The 16,965-nt window shown below is 35.3% G+C and overlaps 1 protein-coding gene across 3 annotated transcripts in view; it reads left to right on the plus strand.

Annotated features, from left to right (window-relative positions):
* Window positions 1-16,965, plus strand: part of LRP1B (LDL receptor related protein 1B) — a 760,762-nt gene that overhangs the window by 546,624 nt on the left and 197,173 nt on the right. For all 3 annotated transcript variants that reach the window (XM_075430359.1, XM_075430360.1, XM_075430361.1), the window contains 3 exons: window positions 8,356-8,496; window positions 10,613-10,738; window positions 12,643-12,774. In XM_075430359.1, the coding sequence (XP_075286474.1) occupies window positions 8,356-8,496; window positions 10,613-10,738; window positions 12,643-12,774 (399 nt within the window). The remainder of the gene's footprint in view (window positions 1-8,355; window positions 8,497-10,612; window positions 10,739-12,642; window positions 12,775-16,965) is intronic.

Raw genomic sequence — 16,965 nt, forward strand, 5'->3', positions numbered from 1 at the left:
CGGTACAGCGATACTCTTTTCAACATTAAAGAAATGCTTCAGTATCTGATTTTAGCAGTTTTTCTGGTAGCCAGTGTCTGAGTGTAATCAAATTGTGTAGGTGTATTTGGCATTCTGCATGAAGTCTCATTTCCTGCCTTCCAAGTTATTTCATGGAAATGGTTCCTTGACTGAAACTGAAACTGGTTGGAAATTTACCTTTGTGGTGAGAACTGTATGTATTTCCAGACTGGTGAGCAGAGTCGTTGTATTACAAGATTTGGATTACAAAGGAACTTGCAGCAACTTCTGATGTATTTCCGAACTGGCGTATTCTTTCTTGAATGATATATGGCTCTGAATCATAAACTGAGCGTTGCTAGAAAAGTATTGATTAGTTACTGTAAGTTTCTCACTGAGAAGAAAAAAATATCAAAGGCTTCTCTCAGCAGTTTTGGTGGAGGTATTTGACTGGATTTTGTATCAGGTCCTCACAGCAAAATCACAAAACTCAGCTCATTTTGCTACAAAATAGGCATAAGATGTAGAGTGTATAATGAGCATATAATCTGTTGTGCATTGGTGATGCTAAGTAGTGGCCTTTTTCTAGTTGTTTAGTAGTAGAAAATGGAGTAACTTCATGTAATGAATAATTCTGTAAGTGCTATGTCTGTTGAAATTCATGTAAAAAAAAATCAATCAGCAATAGAACAAAATCAGACATATATAATATCTTTTCAATGGGACTGCAGGTCTTAGAACAATGTCTTTTGAACACAAACTGTATATAATACAGCCATCAAGGTGTATCATCAAACAACCAAAACAGTAACAATTACAGTATTTCATTTTAGACAGAAAATGTGTGTTCTTATTACCAGAATATTTTCATGCTGCCATTTACTTTCATCATGTGGTTACATGATGTATTGGTTATTTGATTTTTTTTTTTTTTTTTTTTAATCTTAAAGTTTCAAAAATAACACCAGAATGCATTTCTAGTAGCTCAGATGGTGGGAACGGTGACTTTGCTGGATGAAATTGCAAAGTGAAAGGGGCTGCTTTGATCAAGGAAACTTCAAATGCATACACCTTAATTTTCTAAGTCATCAGTCTTCTAATTGCCATAACACCATTCATTATGTTAGCATTAATATATGAAATATATCTAGGCAATCTGCCCAGTTCTAAGTACAGTACATAGTTGTCTTCCATAAATACTCAAACCACCATTAATGAAAACTAATGGTCCATCAAAATCTGCATTCAGAATACTGCTTGAAATCTCTGAAGGACTGTCCACAATGCTAGTGTAGCAATTTTTGGCATTTGAAATTGCCATTTCCCAATATGTTGCTGTGCTTAATGCTAATTACCAAACAAAAGGGATAAATACAACCATTTTAATGTATATCATAACCCAGTTTCAGCAACAAGATTGTAATTAGTGATTGAACAACACTCTTGTTAGCATAATTAAGCAAATAAATAGTTTAACTTCAGTTTTATATTTAAAGGTTTCAAATAGTGTTATTTCTAACCTAGTTTCTGAAAGCAAGTTGTCTTTATGCTAAGTCAAGTGGTTTTGTAAAACCATCTAGTATATTTTAAAATTAATTTAAAAGTAGATAAATTCATCCTAGTACTAGACATTGCAGATGAGTTATCTACTGAGAGAATGTATTAGTAAAGCAGAGATAAATAGTCCAAAGTTCTGCTTAGAATTTTGGTTAAAAATAGCTGCACTAAGGTTTTTTTGGTATGAGACTGTACTGCGGTGTGTATTGGCCACCCAGCAGTTTCTGAACAATTAAAACCTATATTCTTTAGATCTTAGGGCATAACTGGCCAGATGGGACCAATTCGGGTTTTTTTGGCAGGTAGGCAATAAGAAGTTTGACCTGAAGTTGTCCGTACTTCAGAATTTGTGGGTGGGTTGGTTGGTTTGGTTTAGGTTTTGATGGGTTTTGTTTGGGGTTGGTTTTGTGGTTTCGGCTTTTTTGTTACTGTACCTGAAATAGCAGGGTTTGCATGAGCTTCACCTTACGTTTCAAGTTGTTTTTCTCGTTTAACTCTCCATACTGTATCCATAACTCTTTCTAAAACTTGTAGTGCACCATATAAAGCCTCCATGTAAAAGAAGAATAGATACTACTTCAGTAAGATTTTGTAAGTTATATTTTTAATGAATTGTTTATGCAGGTGTCATGTTAACAAGGATGGAAGAGGAAGATAAAAGAATCATTATGAAGCGTATTTTGAGTATTCACTTGTGATTTGTCATGATTTGTCCTTTTTAATGGTATGGGTGATGTAGGAGACCACTCAGACTGGGTTCACAGTCAAGTACTTCAAGGACTAGGAATGAGTTTATGCTGTGATGATTTCTGTTTCTTGTGTCGTGAAGGGAGGGAAAGAACAACTCTGTGATCTGACACATCTGACACTGTTGATGGAAATTGTCTAGGTACTGTTAACTGTGTAAGAAAGCAGGAATAGTCACATGTAGTAGCTCAGTAAGCAAAAGAGGAACATGGTGGAACATTCAGTTGGTGACGCAGAAATCCTCTGGTTCTGTACTAGTACTAAAAGGGAGAAAGGAAACTATTCGTGATGTAGATAGTTACTGGTAATTGAACTTCTTGATTAAGCACATGCCGTACCTTCATCTCTTGGTAAAAGAATATGCAAAGTTGGCTATTTGGGGGTTATGTTTATTTCCTTTCCCTAAAGAGACAGGCAGGTCAGCAGATTGCAGTTTTGGGAGGCTATAGAAACCAGAGCCAAGCATCAGTCTTTGAACAAAATACTGAAGAAATGCCTGAGTTTTATCGCTTCTTTCAAGCAAATAATGCAAACCAGCAAAACTGTATGTGTTTTGCTTCCTTCCTCTAATCCAGCCATAAAAAAACGTATGTTATGGATGGGTTTGGATATGTAAAACAGCAAGTTCTAGTACACTGTGCGCAAGACAGCAGTCATTACCAGAATTATTTAATGGGCCATTCTGATCTGTGGGCAAATAGAGGATTTGAAGACTAAAAATCACTTCTTCACAATCATTTCATTGAAAAAGTTAGCCTAAAACTTTAAGGTAGATAATTCATTATTGTGGGTCATAATCTCACAGAAAAAAAAGAAAACAAAATCAAATTTCCGTGATTTCACTTACGGATTATATCCCATAGTCGCTTTTATATTCTGATCTCACATCTGTCTTTTTGTTATAATTCACACTATCAAAATTGAACACAGAAATATCTTGTGCTAAGGATTGTGCGATAAAAGAATCATCAGATACAAGCTACTATGAATTTAACAGATTGATATCGCAGGATGATCTTTTCACTCAGTCAATTCTAGCACCTCTGGATGCATAAATTGATAGATTTCCTTCAAATTTTACCCAGGTTTCACTGGAGACTTCCATTTGTGTCTCCACGTCTTCACATTCAGAATATTTTCATTCTGTGGATTGTTTTCTCATACCTGTGACGTCTACTCAGTAAATGCTTTTTTCCTTGATAGTTTCAGTTTATTTTCTTTTGTTTGGTAACTTTTTACAGTTGCTGCAATGGAAATGATTTTTCAGATCTCTAGTTTTCATCATGAAACACTCAACTGTCTGGCTTTATAAATTAGTTATTTAAATATTAGAACTACAGCATAAGCAACAATTCATGTAACTGAAAAGAAGATTAACTATAAATGAAGTTAATACACTATATATGTTGGAAAGGCAGTCTTCTTGGAGTTTAAAAGTTTTTGAGATCTAGAACTTTACTTTTGATTCATCGACAACTAAACTTTTTCTGTCTGAAGTGAAAATTATGTTGATGTTAAACTCGAAATTATACACCCTTGCCCTATATAATTATTTCATTTAAGATGTTTAAAAGATATTTAACTGTTTGGAGAAAAAACAAACACTCATACTTTCTTCTTCATGTAGAATATTGCTGCGAGATTGTATTTCATGGGAGCTAATACCTTAAATTTAGTCAGGATTGAAATCTTAACTCACTGCAGGGCAGTAATTTGTTAGTAACCTAAGCATGTGGTACTGTCCATATACTGCCATTTGCATTGCTCCAGTTTAACTTCAGCTTGTCACATGTATTTTTAAAGTTGAATTCAAATTGCTGCTGTAATTTCTTTTCCTTTTTCTCGTGTTTGCCCTTTCATGGTTAAATTTAACATTCGCACAAAAACAACGCTGTGTTGGTCTTGAGACTGTTGATGAAATCTTGGTCTGAGATAATACGGTATTAAAATATTAGGTAGTTCTGTCTGTTTAAAATAGATACTTTTCCAAAAGGCTGAGAGCTTGCACTTAGTTTTTCATTTTTTAACTTCGAGAATAGAACAGAGATGGGCTAATGAAACCTTGTTTCTTTACTGAGACTTCCTAGGGGGCTAGTACAAGACATTTGATTAATTAAATTTTACTAAGGAAATAGCTTAAATTTCTTTATAATATGGGAGTATAGGGAAAATAAAATAGGTTTTGGATCCTCAGAAGTATAATTTTAAATTCAGAACATAAAAATCCATAACTTCTTTTCTGAAGTGGTGAGCTACAGAGCATTAGCCAGTCACGAAGGCAAATGACTTGACTAAGTCAAGAGAAACGGATAACCCACAGTGAGTCGGAAGGAGGTCATTGTACCAGTTAAGTCTTGTGAAGGGAGCGAGGGCTCAGACAGGGTGTTCTGGCATTCAAAGAAAATGAGAAACAGACACTGTGAAATGTATTATGGTCTGTAGAACTTGTTAACCTGGGACATGGAGACTGCCTCATCATACATCTGTGTGTACTTCAGAGACAGTGAGGACTAATGTGTTAAGGCCTTCAAATCAAAAGATTTGCTATCGTTTCTTTGTCAGTGTTTGGCCATTAATTCACTGAAGTTTCAGTTTGATATCAAAGCTGTTTAAAATTGTGTTCTGATGCATTGGGACATAGAGCCTGCTTTCCATTTTTTTTGTGATTTCTTTTTTATTGATTGTAATGTGTTTTTAATGAAAAATGAATTTTAGCCTCACAAGCAATTTCATTCACTTGTGAAAATGGATTTATTCACTAGAGTAAAGTTAGTAGGATTCCCATAGATAAGTAGGCATTTTAATTGAGGATTTTCCATGAAAGTAACCTCAAATTAGCAGTTGTTACAGCAAAAGTGGAACTGGTAAAGACTATTTTTCTGTCTCCTGCATCTTCATAATAGAGTAACTTCAGCTTCTCTCTATAACCGTCTCTCCATAATACCTCCAGTACTATACCCCGTATCCTCTTTCATCCTAAGACCTCAGCCCAGTTTCTCTCCTGCCCTTCTGCACAAGATGTCTCTACTGCAAGCACTTGCCATTCCCAATTCCACAATTTGCTGTCACAATACCCCATTTTCCTCATATATTCCTTGAATTCCCCTTTTTTCTCTCCACTCCGTTCCTCATCTTCTCTGTGTCAAAACAAAGCGCAGGCTGTTGCTGCTCTGGAGCTGCCCATGAAGCAGAAGCCTGAGCAGTGCGTGTACTGCATGGCCATGTGGCTGCCAGCACACCCTGGGGATCCAGCCGCTCGGTCCTTCCTCAGTTCTGCAGAGTGCTGAGGCTGTCAGACAAGGTTCAATATGGGGTGGCTTTTGAGTTCGTCAAGGCAGTATAGCAAGTGTGTGTCTTAATTTTGCTTCAAAAAGAAATATGTATTTTGGCAAAGGTTGCGTTAGCTCTGTGCGTAGATTTTTTTTTTCCCAAGGTTTTAGTTAGTTACCAAAAGCTAGCAGAAGTATCTGATGCCTTTGCCGTGAGAAGTAGAATACAGGTGGTTGTTGTTCTCGTTACACTTGATAGAAATAGCTGGCAGTGCTTTGCCTTGGATTTGTTTGTCTACATCTAGAAACATGGGGAAGTTCTCCACTGAAATAGTGCTGTTGTGCAGTGTCTGACGGATGACGTGAAGAGTTAGCACTGGCTAAGCGTTTTCTGTATCTTCAGTATGCTCTGTTTCAGTCTCACCCAGACAGGAAAGGACTGTTTTGCTTTGCTTCCAGCAACCGCTGAGCTTGATGAATACTGGGAACAAGCTGGCTGGCATTAATTAGGATAAAACTGAAAAGATTATGTTAGAAGGGAAACAGCTGAAGGCCTTGGCATTGGTTAGGTAAGGAGCTCTTCACTGTAAACATTCAGTTGCTCTGAGTTAGCCGAGTTCTTGTTTTGGAAGCAAGTTGACGTTCTGAATTGTTTAGTTGGTTACAATTAGGCAGTAAGCATCGTTACCATGTCATTCTTTTGGATCTGACAAAAGTTTTCTTTCCTTTCAGAAATACATGTTTGCAATTTCAGTGCATTTTGTTTTCTCTGAACTGAACGATCGGCGAGTGCCTCATGGAAGACATTTGAGTAGAGTATGTTAGTGTGCATTGGACAAATGATCCCACCTGGGTGGATAAGGCTGGTGCCTACGCGTGTGAAATTTAGAGGTTGGGGTTTTTTGCTTTCTTGGCACACAGCAAATCACAAAAGCATGTCATGGCTGACTTCAGCACCCTGATTCTCAAGGTGGTGTAGTCTCAGACATGATACAAGGGTGAGTGGTCCTTGGGGACCCCTGATTCATGACACTTGACTCTAGTCCCGAACAGTATGGCCGTTACAAGTAGTAGTGCCCTACTACAGAGCTTTTCCATCGTCACCCCAACATCTCTGGTGAAACACTGACAGGACATAGCTGTTGTAGAAAGCAGTTCCGTGGTCTTGATGTTGTCCTTCAGAGCTACAGTAAAGCTAATAACTGTGGCATTTTATATGCAAAGGGAGGGGTATAAAGAAGTACCAAGAGAGTGAAGGGCATGTCTAGTGTTCTTCTGGTCTCCCCTCATGTTAACCTATTCTGTCTTGCAAGCCTTAGCAGTAGAAAATACAGGTTTTCTGTGAGCTGCTGTGAAGGTTTTCAAAAGTGTGTATTTAATACTCTTTTTTTCTGTTTGCATTATTTCTTCTTGCTGTGTTTCCTGATAGGTCATCTTTGCTTTTTTCTTTTTGCTTTGTGATTGTGGTGACTTATTTTATACCCCTTTTGTGTAATATCGAGTGATGGCATGAAACATGAAATATTCAAACCTTAATAGGAATACCACCCCAATACCAGTTTGAGGAAAAGTAGTAAAGATTATTACCTTACAGAAATTATAAATCATTGATACTGAGGCATCTTACTAGCTTTTGTTAACTGAATAGAAGACAAACAAACTTTTTAACTGAAGAGACTCTTGCATTAATTCCAGCAGGTAATGAGTCAGTCTCAAAATGACAAACTCATAACACTGATAAATGGTGTGTGTTTCTGAACAAAGCTAAAGCAATCCCTAATGGTGATATTTAAATTATGTTAATGGAGCTTCAAAAATAAGATTTTCCTGAAGTGATGTAACTGAAATTTAGTAGAGATACACATCTCGGCTATACCTTTCAGTTTTTTTAAGTTATTTTAAATAGCTTGTCTTCATACACTGTTGTTTGTTACAAAGTTTGTCTTTACATTAATATTGACATTTGTATGTTAATTTATTTTTTAATGAAAATTTACATTCCACAGTAACCAGTATGGCCACAGCCATGTGATTTACCTTACTGTTCTATCCTCGTGTCGTTTAGAATCCTGTCTGAATTTAAGTGAAATCTTTATGACTAAAGGCACCTGAAATCCAGCCCTTGAAAAATATGTTGCATATGCTGCACTTGTGCATCAAGTGAGGATTCTTTGTCACAAATTTTTGATGAGTCCTACATCCTAGGACGCCAGTATTCTGCATGTGTGGAATGACAAGGATAGTTTGAAGCTTTATGCTAGTGTGTGCATAGCATGTTTCATTTTTTTCTGTTATTTTGAAATCTTGTGTAAATTATGATCGAAAAGTTACTATTGATGCAAGTTGGTAATTTCGGTTCTTTAAGACAGTAACAAGATTCTTAATTACTTTTATGATTAACACTCAAGTCCAGTAATGAAAACCTGGAACCAGAGATCCTGTCATTTCTACATACATAATGAATGGATATAGCGAAGTTTGCAAACAAACCCTGTGTTAGTAGTATAAGATATATGAATAAGTTTTTGTATATTTCAGTTATAAATTGGACATAATTCAGTTTTTCTACTTAAAAATTTGTGAAAACCTGTCACCTAAAGAGAAAAAAATAAATTTATAAATCTAATATTTCTGATTTTAAAATAAAAAAGACATTATTTATTCTTTGAGCAATTTTCCTTAAAACTGATCTGAGAATTAACCTCAAAAGCTTTTTCCTGCTTTAGGCTTCCAACATGGATGATATAATAGTCTTAATTTTTAAAACTTGAAAATTTTACAGATAAGAAGCTGTGGTGGGCAGACCAGAATTTAGCTCAGATCGGTACCTGTAACAAAAAAGATGGAAGAAACCCAACTGTCCTGCGAAACAAAACTTCAGGTGTTGTACATATGAAGGTGTATGATAAAGCAGCACAGCAAGGTATGTTAAATTTTAAATGTGTTTAATCAACTTGCAGACTGCATAGTATCTTTTCCCGTGTTATTCTCCAAACATGGCTACAACAAAAAATAATACATATTTTGTTGTAATTCAGTGATAAAATACTATAACATATTTTATTACTAAATAAATTACTCAATGTAATAGGAGAATTGATTCAGCATATCTGCCTGATGTATTTTAATTTATCAGATGTTTCCTGAAGCTTACATTGTAGTGAAGTTTAAAGTTCTTTTAGAGAATCTAAGTTTAAAGTTTTTAATTAAAAAAAAAAAACCTGTGAACCTCATCCAAAAGAATTGAAAGTGAAGTATTATGGGGGAATTCATTAATGTTCTTAATTATTATCTCTTTGTTTAAGACAGTTCATCTAAATTGACGGAAGTCACAGTAGTATGATTCAAAAGTGAGACAGCAGAAAAATGGGGGAACATTGCTAATACTTAGTCAGCAAACTGGGAACTAATATAATATGAAAAGTTGTTAATTGGGGTGATGCACACAGTTTTATGAATTTGGAGACTGGAGATGAAAACACTTGGGAGATTCTTTAGAAAGAGATTATTTCTGATTCCAGCTGCTTTCAAAGTGTTGATGGTTGCGCTAAAAGTGATGAGGATGGGATCTACATGAAACAAATTATTTCCTTTTGTGGAGAAACTTCCAAAAGAACACAGGATGGAGCTAAGCTGTCTGATATTTGATGGACTATAAGTAGTCTATGTGCGGAGTACATTAATTCTGTTCCATATTGAGCACCTCTGGGAAAACTTGCCATTTTATCTATTCTAGGAAACACCAAAGGTGCTTTGCCAGCCTTACCCTTAGTTTTAAATGTGGTGGAACAGTAAGTAATAAAAATTTAGGCATTCAATAATGTTTCTATGACTTTAAAATGCTTGAACTCCCTCCCATGGAGACGTACAGATAGTCTCCTGAGTGGCAGTACCATATAGCAGTATCTGGTGTCTGTGGTATTAATATGCATCTTCCATTGTACAAAAGTCAAGAAAAGAAACGGTTCTGTCTTTTTGTACTACTGAACTTTAACCGTAACAAGAGCCCTGAAGTTGTGTAGTGAAATGTCACCTTGCTAATCTATATTTTGACAGAGCAATGTCAAGGTTTTGGCTATAACTACTGAACACTGTAGATGGGTTTCAGCTTTATGCTTGCATGGGTTTTTTAAAGAATCTTTGCGTTTTTTGTATGTGTCTTGCGTGTCATTAAATCAAAGTGACATGAGAGCAAAGATGATGTGAGGGCACTTACAGATTTCTCTGCATACAAATACAACTTTTGTCTGAGGAGACCCGAGAGTTTCAAACCTCACCTGTCTTTTCCATTTGTATGGCTGGATAACTACAAAACACCTGTGATTTCAGGTGAAGAAAAGTTTTCTACTTCAGAATTAGGAATGCAAAAATAAATGACAGGTAGCTCCCTGATTCATATGGGCTTGGTAACCTGTAATTAACTAACTCCTTGAATGTCTTAGTAGACTTAAATGTTTCTTCATGAAGCTTCAAATATCCGAGATGTATTTATTGTGTAATGTTTATTATTAACGATATTAAAAAGTGTTCATCTATTACTTAAAAGTCAATATTGTTTAAGCGGTAGGAGCATGGATTTGTGAGATCCTGTTGGAGTGTATCTTAAACATACTAAAAGAATGGTGGTTCATGAAGGTATGAGGTTAATATAACATTAGATGAATCAATACAATATGATCAATGATTTGCTCATGGTCTTATTCTAGAAAGATATGCCTTCTAGACAAATGTCAGTGAGATTTCAGCATTACTATTCAAACTTCATGTAGTATTTTCAATTTTATCATATGCTTTTACTTGAAAGTTGGCAGCTTCTTCAGAAAACAATTATTCTAAGAAAAGAAAAATTGTAAGTAAAAAACACACTATTTTAAGTGCACAGATAAAATACTGCAAGAGTGAAACATGGAGGAGTATATGAATAGTAGCATAGCATGAAATATTTTATGCATATCTCATTTATTCAAAGAAGATAGCGGAACAAAATTTGATTTTGGTAAATTGATGCCAACACTCATTTTTTTCCCATCATGCTATAGGTAGCAATTCCTGTCAGTTAAACAATGGTGGATGCTCCCAGCTTTGTTTACCAACATCAGAAACCACCAGGACCTGTGTGTGTACAGTAGGCTACAACCTCCAAAAAAACCGCATGGCATGCAAAGGTAAAATGGCTTTCAGTATTTATTTTAATTAACTTCAGTTTTATGGAAACACTGTAATGAGTAAATAAACTTTCTTTATTAGTTTTAAGTTAAATAACTATACTTAATAGGCTTGGTTGAAGCAATAATGGAGAAATGTCTTTTGTGGTTAGGACATGATTTAAATTTAGCTTTTAATTTCTTTATTTAGTTCTGCATAGCTTTTTTTTGTGGAAACTCTGAGGATATTTTTTAGGTATTTAGAAAGAAAAGCAGACCATTTGCACCATCATTACTAGCAGTACGTATTTGTTCAAGGCCATATACCTTAACTTTAAACTAAATTATCGGCTACAGAGTCTGAAAGGGTGTGTATCTCATCCTACGGTATTGCCATTAATATAAAGTAAGGCCTGATTATTTTTTTAATTATTTTTCATTTTAGATCTTTTGTCTATTTGAGCAGGAAAAAAAATCAAAACATAGCTTACATCCAAAGTCTTACTTTTTGCCTGAATAATGCAAAACAGCCTTATGGTCAAGGTGCCTTAAAGTTCTATAAATTTAATATTATTTATTCCTATGAGGTATTGCTACCTTATCTAGTTAATGGTAGAGTATGCATGGAAGCAGAATTAAGCAACATAAATGTGTCATTTATACTTCTTCAGTGCTTTTCATATGTGGCAGTAATATGTTCTTCTTTTTTTAGCATAGTCATCTTTACTTTTACAGTTACTACTTCAGATATTGTAATATTGATACACTGTAACCTTCAGTGTGGGTTATGGTGAAATGGTGGATGTTGTGTATTTGAAATGTATTCCTTCCTTGTGTCTAGATATATACTGCTTTATAGATCATAACAGCTTTTTATTATTAAATGTTCCTTCAATTAAAAAGGTCATGAGTCAAAAACGTTTTTATTCTGTCTTCAATATGCATGGAGAAAATATTATAAGTACTATTCTATGTATATATACTTGTTTAGCATTGCTCTTTTGGTTTGATAGCTGTATTTCTTCTTGCCTAGAAGAAAATTTTGTAATTCTGTAAATAAAATTTTTAGTCCATATTTTTAGGGTCTTCTACTAGTTAGTGCTATACAAAGAAAGAAATTTTCAAAGAATTGATGGGAAAAAAAGGCACTTTTTTGTGGATTGTAGTTAAAACTCTTTAAAATACGATTCATATATGATCATGCTGCATAATTTCCTTTAAACTTAGAAGTGTGCTGATATATGAACAGATTAGGTCAATAAAGTATTTGTTTTAATTTTGGTTATCAACAATTAGATGTGATTCATCTCAACTGGGAATGACTACATAGCAAGACCCTACACAGTAGAATTTATTCCTACTTAATAGAAATAGGTGCATCTGGAATGTGATTAATCTAACACAAAAGTAGACATGTAAAAGGCATCAGCTGCATTGTTCACTAAGACTATGTATTTCTCTCTGTTGTCTGAAGCAAAGTGTGCATGACTAAAGGAGGTAAGATGAATCCCATGCCTCAAAAGACAATTTACAGTCTTGAGTCCTGCTTTCCACAAGTTCTTTAAAATTGTCTCTGCTGAATACATACAGAAGGTGCAGATGTGCACTGAAAATATTCTTACGTTTCTCATAATTCAAAACAAGTTTCTTCTTAAGTGTTAATTTTCATTACTGATAATTATTTAATTTCAAGGTGATGCTTGAACTGGACAGTGATTCCCTTCTCTTTATACGACTGCATTGATCTTTTAATAAGAAATACACCTTAATAATTCATGGTCGTATTTTCAAAAAGGTGTAGTTATCATTTTGGAAGACTATGGAGCAGTATTGGAAAACTATGTCTGATGTTTGTTAATTTGTCAGGTCTTGTTAATTGAGAAAGTCTCCACTTTGCATTCATTGGCTGTATTTTTTTCCTATAGGTATTGAATCATTTCTTATGTATTCTGTTCATGAAGGAATTAGAGGAATTCCTCTTGATCCAAATGATAAAATGGATGCTTTAATGCCTATATCTGGAACTTCATTTGCTGTGGGCATAGACTTCCATGCAGGTAAATATTATGTATAGTTTATTGTATATATGATAAGTGTTATATACTATTCGTATACTATTCTTATAAATGAAATAACCTCCCACTTTTCAAACTTTTAAATATAGTAGTAATTATTTAGAAAGAATTGGAAGTTGATTGTGTCTTCCGGTGCTAACCTCTAGCTGTTCATTGTTTGTAGTAAATAGAAAGACTTGTTTTATGTATATGTAGATTGTACTAGCAACACTGTCTGCTGTTGTTCAGTGGAGACATCGCTGAGAACTTGAGTAGGAAGCGGGTGGTTTTAGAAAAAGTGGCCGTGAATCTGTAAGAAAGCATGTTTCCTTAGTTTCTTTTTCACAGAAAAAAGCTTGTTCCTGTCATGACATTTTTTCCACTGAATTTCTTAGTCCTGTCTATTGTACCTAGCAGGTGGTTTTAACAGGGGAGTGGGATAGTTTCCTTTCTGTCCGGTAAAGCTCAGCCACTTCACTGCAGTGTACGAGCCAACCCCATCTCCGTTTCTTCCTTTTAGGAGCAGATTCTCTAACAGCCTGAAGAACAGGCATTTCTACCGTAACTACACTACGCCCCTTTCTACTGCAGTGTGGGAAACAGTGTTGGGTTCAGATAAATTCCCCGTGAAATTAGGAGGTTTCTGTTTTGCGTGCATGTGAGAAAAGGTTGAAAGAAATTAAGGAACAGAACCTGAAAAGTAGTTGGGTACATCTCCCACTGGTACTTAAAGGTGTCTGAATATCTTCAAAGGCATTAGGAATTTTTGGTTAGTTTACAGACAATGAGAAATCTCTGACCATGTAGTGACATGAAAACATCTTGTATCTCCATATTTTTAACCCATTAGCTCTTTGACCTTCTGAACTGATTTTGTCATGAGCTGTTTTTGTTACCCATTTTGTTTACAAACTAACAGTTTAGAAATAAAATTTTAAGTTACCTATGTTCTATACATATGGACACTGGCCTCCCAAAATGTTTTATTATTTTGTCTTACTCCATTGTTTTTCATATTTAAATAAATTCTGCCTGGGAATTCAGCTTTGAGAGATCCTAAGTTTTTGCTGAAGTATATGTTAGTATATGCATTCATATTAAAAACAGACCTTTTTCTGCATGTTCTGTTTGACTGTTTCATCACACAAATGTCACTGATCTTAACAGGTTAGGAGTTAAACTCATTAAAGTCTTCTCTTCTTTTGGCCTGCCTTCTTCACTGATGCTCTCGTACTTCTACTCTGCCTAGCAGAACTCCAGCTTCACTCAACATTTTACAGTGCCCTCATACTTGTATATTTTGCTTTCAACTAGATGACAGCTGATGTTCAGAGCGTTCATCGTATTTTAGTTCAGTCACAGTCTGCTGAGACATAAAAATCACTTAATAGCTAGTGCTTTTGTAAATGTATTTTAGATGGGAAAGACTGTGATACAGATGATTTAATCTATTCCTGGAAGGATACAGGATGACAGAGAAGTGGTGGCTACGTGTGCTCTTGATAGAGAGTACTAAGATAATGCAATTGGGTTTTCCAGGGTTTATATCTTTTTATTATAGTATACTTACATTACAAAATACATTTTTTTCAATTAAACTCTTGCAAGCTTTAGAAAATTATGATGTATAATACAGAAATCTGAAATCTGACCTTTTCATTCTAAAATACTGACACTAGGATTTTATTGGGGATTTTGCATCTTATGTTTTCTTTGGGTTTTGGAATTTTTTTAGCATAGTCTTCTTATAGGATATGCTAGCTCCTACTTTAGAGAGCTTTGTTTGGATGTCACTGGTCAATATCAAATTAATGTTCTGGAAGTATAAGATGCATGTACGAATTTTTAGCTTTTAGGATAAATTAGATCTGAGGAAGGATGAAATTGAGTGAGGTTCAACTTCAATGATGATCAGTTACAGCACAGGGAATGTGAATACAATTGACAGTGACAAATGCATTGCTAAACATGAACGTAAATCTTCTGTAGCAGTGAAATCACAAGGGGGATACTGCATTATAAAAAGTTACAGTACAGCTTTCAACTGTATTTCAGCTTAAATAGCAATTGTTTTTCTCATTTTGATATTTTACCTTGAATTTTCTGAATTCATTCCTAAAAACCTCTGTTCATCAAATATGATTCAGAAGGCAAGTGGAGATACTTTCAGATTTCATCTTGTTTTTTTCACTTAGTGACTATTGCTTGCGTTTCATTCTAAATAATGAAACATTCCCAAATTCTGATCTGCTCTCAGTAATGTTTAGGTATGAAAAGTGGCTAAAATACATGAACAGATGCTAGTAGTAGAGTATCATAGTTTAAAGATTTATGGCAATATTTTTTGCAGGCATGAAAGAGCTAGGAGATAAATCTCCTTTTTTTTCTTCCTACTTCTTGATACTTCTAAATTCTCATTAAAGAACTACAAGAGTAGTTTTGACCTTTGGACTTTTTTAGAAGTGACTGGGGAGTGGGGTTGCCGGTGTTATTTAAGACACAGGTTTATAAAACTGAGTATGATCCTAGTAGCCTTTCACTTCTGCATGCTTAGAGATAATGGCATCAATTCTTCCCTGCTGCTGAAGACTTCCTCACAGTATGTCAGGCAAGTGCCCATTGGTTTTTCCTCTCGACATTGTTCCAGGAAGCTCACCGTGCTATTTACTGTAGTGTGTGGTTTGCATTTGTTGAAATCAGTATTTCACATGGTGAGAGGAACTCTGTATTGAAGTTTGGTGTGATTGGAGGAGAATCTGCATGACAAAGAAATGCTACTGTATTTGAGACATCAAGGGCATTCTAAGTATTGAAGAAATGAGAATGTCATGTCTGGATGCAGAACAATGGTCTTCAAATTGATGGGTAGACCTATGTCTCCAAGAAAGTGATCCTGTTCATCAGGAAACACTATCTTAACTCCTGCTGACTTACAGCACACAAACTGCTTGAAGAGGAGTAGCATTTCTGTCTTTTTAATGTATAACAATGCGAAGGGTGACATGAATGTTTTCATTAGTGCTGATAAGCCTCCATAAATGTGGAGTAATAGTTAAAATTGTTGATAGCTTTGAAGCAACACAGTGTTATTGTTGAGCCCCTGTGAATTCTGCAATCGTTAGTCTCAGAAAAAAGCTTAAGATTTGCAAGATTTTACCTCTGTGAAAAGCGGAGTGTTCCCAGTCCCTCACTGAGTTCTGCTGTCCTTAGTGGGAGCTCGGAGGTGTTCTGTCACATATTTTTTCCCACTTTTGTCTCTGTTTTCTGTCCCCATCTTATTCATGCTATTATTATGTCTCCAGGCATTTGTATCTGTGGTGTACATACAGATGTGTATAGTTTGGATGAAAACAGATTTTATTCTGAAAGAAGTGTTTTGAACATTTACAGACTAAGCTGACAAGGCTTGGCAAAAGGGGTAATATTCAGCATATACTTTGTATGGTAAATTTTGAGTTACAGGATTTTACTGGCAAAATACTAATGCATTAAATAGAATTAATTTTCACTGTTTGCTGATAAGCTGCCTGTGGACAGGGAGTCAATTTAAAGCTGTGGTTACTAATGCTCACCACTTAGTTAAATGCTTGTAGAAGCTGTGTAAAGTTGCAGACAATTGTTTCCCATTTTGTGGCGACTGTTGTTTCCAGGTAGGGATTCTGTTTTCTTCAGATTCCAGCAGTAAAACAGATAAACAGATACTGAAGGCTCCAAACTGAGTGTAGACCTTCTTTTCATCTGTCTGAGGCCACAACTGGCTTCAGGAACCAGATGCTGAAGGGAGTTTTCATCTCCATCTTGGTTGTTTTTCAGAGTAGTTGGAAAAATAAAACAGGTTTATGCAATTACAGTATTAATAGCACTTCCTGATCCAGGCAGCATTGACACACAGGTCTGTGAAAAAGTCATCCACCTTTGGAAGTGAACAGACTACCACAAAATAAAGGCCAATTCCTTAATCTGAATTCTTGTTAGCATATTCTGCATGGCATGTGTCTTCAGTGGTTGAGCCCTACTGAGAATGTTACATTTTACTGAGATAGAGAGCTTTGATTATTAGCAGAAAGAACTCATGAAAATTGCTGTCTGCAGAAAACGGGAGAGGTTTGTCATTTCGATCATAGCATCTGTATCCAAATGCAAGCAGAAACTTGGCAAATGTTGTTATCTGTATTTGAAATTCACAGGGATCTT

The sequence above is a fragment of the Opisthocomus hoazin genome, chromosome 9 (genome assembly GCF_030867145.1).
Source record: "Opisthocomus hoazin isolate bOpiHoa1 chromosome 9, bOpiHoa1.hap1, whole genome shotgun sequence".
Classification (NCBI taxonomy): Eukaryota; Metazoa; Chordata; class Aves; order Opisthocomiformes; family Opisthocomidae; genus Opisthocomus; species Opisthocomus hoazin.